At 40.0% G+C, this 5,290-nt stretch overlaps 1 protein-coding gene across 1 annotated transcript in view; it reads right to left on the bottom strand.

Moving 5' to 3' along the window:
* Positions 1-5,290, bottom strand: part of itpr2 (inositol 1,4,5-trisphosphate receptor, type 2) — a 52,788-nt gene that overhangs the window by 46,919 nt on the left and 579 nt on the right. The window contains exons 3-10 of the mRNA XM_035664916.1: positions 4,937-5,055; positions 4,760-4,846; positions 3,494-3,652; positions 2,635-2,733; positions 2,343-2,426; positions 2,055-2,201; positions 981-1,076; positions 607-651 (exon numbers count right to left, since the gene is read on the bottom strand). Of these exons, the coding sequence (XP_035520809.1) occupies positions 607-651; positions 981-1,076; positions 2,055-2,201; positions 2,343-2,426; positions 2,635-2,733; positions 3,494-3,652; positions 4,760-4,846; positions 4,937-5,055 (836 nt within the window). The remainder of the gene's footprint in view (positions 1-606; positions 652-980; positions 1,077-2,054; positions 2,202-2,342; positions 2,427-2,634; positions 2,734-3,493; positions 3,653-4,759; positions 4,847-4,936; positions 5,056-5,290) is intronic.

The following is a 5,290-nucleotide window of genomic DNA, read 5'->3' as shown; positions in this document are numbered from 1 at the left end:
CACCAGCTTAGCACAGGCGAGTGGAGCAGAGCAGACAGCACGTCTGCCTCCCCTCCATCCCCTCACGCAGGGCACCCCCACACCCAGACGTTATGTAAGGAGCCCCCTGTGTGTCTGAAATTCAGCATGTGCATGAGAAAGTGTGTGAGGCTGAGACAGTTTGTGTGCGTGTTCCTGTGCATTGCCAGAATACAAATGTGCAAGGTAGCTAAGAGCTGAAAGAAATGTCTAGATATAGATTCAGAGTTTGTGTGTGCATGCATGTGTGTACAAGCACTCTGTGGGTGTATTTGCTGGTGGTATACCAGTGGAGGGGAAGACGGAGAAAGGCCTGAAGTTGGACAGACAACAGATAACTGCTGAGATAATTGTTCTTTCTAATGAAACACTCATACAATCGTATCTCCTGTTCACCAACGCATTTCAGTCAAGTGCAGTCTGACTCATCTGTGGTTTAAATGAAAAAAAGTATTTGCATTGCTGATGTCTTGAATTATAACTATCCCCTTAGTATATAAAAAAAGGTCAAAAATCTGTTTGTAGTAGCCAGTCCGAGGTTAGGTACATGTGACTTTGCAGCTAAATGTGCTTGTTTTACTGACTTACCTCTCCTTTGGGCTCCACCGTGTTGTCTTTGAATTCAGGGTTCACCTGCAGAGAAACTGAGTGGTCAGTGACCTCAATCTAAAAAGTTCTGGTGGTAATCCTGTCATCATCACCCCACATCACCCAAATCCAAACTATTCAACAGCAAATGATGGGCGATAGTGGCCATATCAATGAGAATACTGCCACCTACAGCACATGACCAAAAATCCCATTTAACTGTGCTTATTCAGAAACTGACTGTGAGTGCAAGCTACTTTCTAAATGTAATTGTAAATGTAAATTCTAAATGTAATTAAACACAAACGTAAGCAGCTGCAAAATGAAATGGATGAAGACAGAAGCAAGACAAAGTGTTTAAGAGTCAAACTCACCTCAGCTGCGAGGTAATTCCCAGTCGCCAGGTGTTTGAAGCGGAAGAGACTGTTCCACTGGCCGGCTCCGCCTCTACAGGGGTCGTAGTGCACAACCTGGGACAGAGACACGTCATAAGGAAATATTTATACACCTAGAGGCATCAGTTTTCATCCACTTGTTATGAGGTTTTCTGTGTCTTGCAAGTATGTGGCTCAATGTCAGTCTGTGCTCGCCTCCAACTGGTCCAATATAGTGCAGAGGGACTTTTAAAACATTATTTAAATGTATGTCTGTATAGATATTACAACACTGTTAATTAAGTTTTAGGTTTTGTTTAATAGACATAGCAGCTCCATGTAGGATCGGATTGGTTTAACAGCAGGTGGCTGATTTCTGTTATTTAAAGTGACAATAATTCACAAACTAAATGAAACAGGGACACGTGGATTTTCAGTACTTGAAACACCAACGTCAGATTAGCCTATCACTACAGGGTCAGAATGAGTCAGAATAAGAGTCATCCTCAGCACCAAGTACAACAGGAATTTTTAGTTTGTCATTCTGACAAAACAACATGTCAGCAACTGATATGGCAACATAAGTACATTCTGCCAAAAGCAGCAGGAACTTCCATTTAAAAAGCTGATAAGAGGAACATACAGTACAATAGACAGTGGAATACAAAAACACTAAAGGTTAAAGTGGCAATAAAGTAGACAGTAAGAAATATCTTAGTCATATAGTTTCCATGAAAGAAGAAATGATGGCCTAAATTTGTGTGAAATGGTCCATAATTTTAACAAAACCATACATTTAAGTGCCTAAAAATACATCATTTGTTGATTTATGTTTATTTAAACTGAGCTGGGCAAACTTTATGACTCTTAAGCAAGCTCTTTATTTTGTTGATGTATGGCTGCCTGTCAAGTAAAAGGGACCACAGCTATATTTTCAGTTTAACTTAGTCCATAAACTCCACTCAGGCCAAAAAGATATATGATAGAAAAATAGTTGTTTCTAAAAGGATTTTAATAATGTGGCACTGATGGTGTTAAAGAGCGATATTGTTCATTCCTGTTTTGTTTTTTTACCTCAATCTCCCAGAGAGCCTTGGAGCTGGTGGCGGAGGTGGCAGACTGCCGCAGTGTGGTCCTGAGAAAGATGTGCTGCTGCTTCTTGTAGTCGTCACAGGTCAGAAACTTCTCCTGCTCAGCGTGAAACAGCCTCACCACATCTCCCTAACAGAGGACAGGTACAGAGTATGAGGCCGCTGCAAGATAACCGCATGCTGTTTGCTCTAAATACATGCAAACTACATGCAGCTCTGCTAAAAATCATACACTGAGGAAACAGATCTAAAAGTGATAAAAACAGCATACCCCTTTTAAAACATCTTCCCTGTAGTCACTAAACTTCATGAACAAGGCGACCTTCCAGCTGGTGTTACAGTTAACAGCATTGACCTGCAGCAGGAAGGAGAGTGTGAGAGGAAAACACAACATGATCATACACATGTTCCAAAGGATCACATTTTGTTCTGTGTATTAGAACAATATATAAATACATTAAAAACTATTAGATAAACTGCTTGAAGAGAAGCTAGAGGAGTTTCTTGGATAACAGTAAGACATTCAGCACTAATAGAAATAACATTAAATGAACTAGTCCCACCTCTTTGCAGCCAGGGTTGTCCAGCAGCTCGATGTTACTGGCATGAAGAGGCTGCCCTGCGTTCACTGGCATTAGCACCACCTTGTCTCCAACCACCACCTTGAACCCAGTTAGAGACAGTCATACTCCAGCAGGAGACACAGGTTGGTAAACTTCCAGCAGTGTTCAAATGGAACAAACAGAAAGTCAGAGTGTGTCCATGCAATGGGTTTTCCTAAGGTCTGCAAACATCCCCTTATTAAAAAAAAAAAAAAAAACAGTGCTATGTGCAACAGCAACAGACTGAGCTCCATATGGGAGAGAGTGGTTGAGCTCTTCACGGAAAACAGGTTTATTCAAACTATGGCGAGTGGACACGAATGCAGCATACAGAGATATGGTGACTAAAAAGTATTTCATGTTAACCAGCCACACACAAGCACACTGTGGCCTCGGAAATGGGTACACTTATTCCAATGCTATGTGGGAATATTTGAAAACATTTTGAATACAATGAAGCAGTATCAGCAACACGCGGTAAATAGAAAGTAACTACTGACTGGATGCTTTTAAAGCTCAACCTAACAGCCTACATGCAATGGGAAGGCCGGTGCATCCATGCTTTTTAGATGATATTCTGTGTCTGACTGAATAATGCACAAACACCATGCACAATCAAGAGCAATACCTTTAACCATAGGATGCTAAAGCCAAAGGGGGAAGGACAAAATCAGAAATGTTACTGGAACAGGACAAACAATGAACTGACGGTGTATAGGATGAAAAAGTCGGATCAAACACCAAACGACATCTGCTTCACTTATAACAGAGACGAATGTCAATTTGTTGTACAGCACTTCCTGTAGATAGAGAAACCTACATTATCTCCTTCGCTGCGGAGCTTCCAGAAGGGCTGAATGTAGAACCAGGAGCCCTCATTCCCGGCTGGGTCCAAAGAAACTCGCATGGCATTCTTCTCAAGCAGAGCAGGCAAACGCTTGTTCACCGTCAGGTATTTATTGCTCTTAATGTGCAGGAGCTGAGACAGAAGGATCAGAGTGTTTAGATGCTATACGGCCAGTGGTGGAGGAAGATCCTTAATTAAAAGTATTAATACCACACTGTAAAAATACTTCATTAAGAGTTTAAAAAATTACTCTGTATTACTGTAAAAGAAGGATTTTACTGCTGTAGTTGGTTGAGGTGGAGCTCATTTGAACTATTTTATACAGCACTGCAACTAATGATTATTTTTATTATGATGGATTAATCTCCTGATTATTTTCTCGCTTGCTTGTTTAGTTTGTAAAAGTTCATAAAATTCCTATAACAATAGCCAAGAGCCCAAAGTGACAACTTCATAATGTCTGTTTTGTCCAACCAATAGTCAAAAACTCTTAAAAATAAATTTAAAATACTTTTTCTGCATGTACAATTACTTAAACAATGATCAAAATAGTTGCCCATTCATTTTCTATCAATCGACTAATCAATTAACCGACTAATCCTTTCAGCTGTACTTGTTACTGTTACTGTTGGGTAGTTTAATCTATAACAAAGCAACATGTTTTTTAAGCTCTTCATATGTTTTATGTTAAGTACTTGTAGTGGAAAAGTACAATATTTAGTAGAAAATGGCACACTCAAAATACTGAGCACTTACAGTACTTAGTACAGTGCTTAAGTTAATGTACTTCCACCACTTTACAAGAATAATAACAGACTTCTGGCTCGATTTTAAAGAGGTGGTTTAAAATTGTATTCAATTTGACCTCATTAAAAGAAGTGTGTGTAATACCGCACAACCCATTTCCTGATTCATTTAACAAACAAGGACTAAATTATACTAGTGTATACCAGGTCAACCCTAACAAGTAGCTCATTGATAACGCCTGTTTACTGAAGCAATGCTCTGAAGGCGTTTGCAACAGCAGTTAAATATGTAGATGATTTTCTCATTCAGTTCCCTAAAACAAGAGTTTATCCATCAGTGAAACCAAATACTATCACTGGCTTTGACAAAATTTCCAGAGGTATCAGGGATTGAATGACAGTAACACAACCTTGGTAAACAGGAAAACAAAAACAGGCTCTGGACTCAAGACAATCTGGTGCCGCAGGTGTTTGCTGAAGAGATGGGCTGTACCTGGATGACATTACTGTATTTGACAATGTCTCCAAGGAGCTTCTTGTTCTCCGACTCGTTCTGCTTCTGCTCCAGTTCTGCTGCATGCTGAGTGGTGAAACAGAGATTCATATAAGCTTTGGGAATAAAGAAAAATAAGATGTATATGCAGATTGTGATTAAAGAAAACAATTATACCTGTAACTTCTTAAACAGGTCTCCCTGTGTGTTGTTGTTTCCTTGTTTTCCTTGTTTTGCCTTCCAGAACTGCTTCTGGGCTGAGTATCTGTTCATGGGACACACCTTGAAGAGGCAATCTGGAGAGGAGGAAAAGCATTCAGGAACATAGGAGTCGCTCTCAGGGTGTCAATTCAGGGTCGTCTTAATGTGGTGAAACTGCATTTTTGAGGTTAATGATTATTTACCCACCAGAGGTCGGTGGAGCCACTTGAACACATGAAAGCTTCTCTAAAACCACAGTGTTGTTTTATATAACATTGGGTGCAAATGATCAGGTCAGCTTTGACAGTTTAAAAAGTGTGTGTGTGTGTG

Source organism: Morone saxatilis, unplaced genomic scaffold, assembly GCF_004916995.1.
Source record: "Morone saxatilis isolate NCDOM2014 unplaced genomic scaffold, NCSU_SB_2.0 Contig2, whole genome shotgun sequence".
NCBI classification, from domain to species: domain Eukaryota; kingdom Metazoa; phylum Chordata; class Actinopteri; family Moronidae; genus Morone; species Morone saxatilis.
Note: the sequence above shows the minus strand (reverse complement) of the source record. Positions and strands in the feature narration are given on the sequence as shown.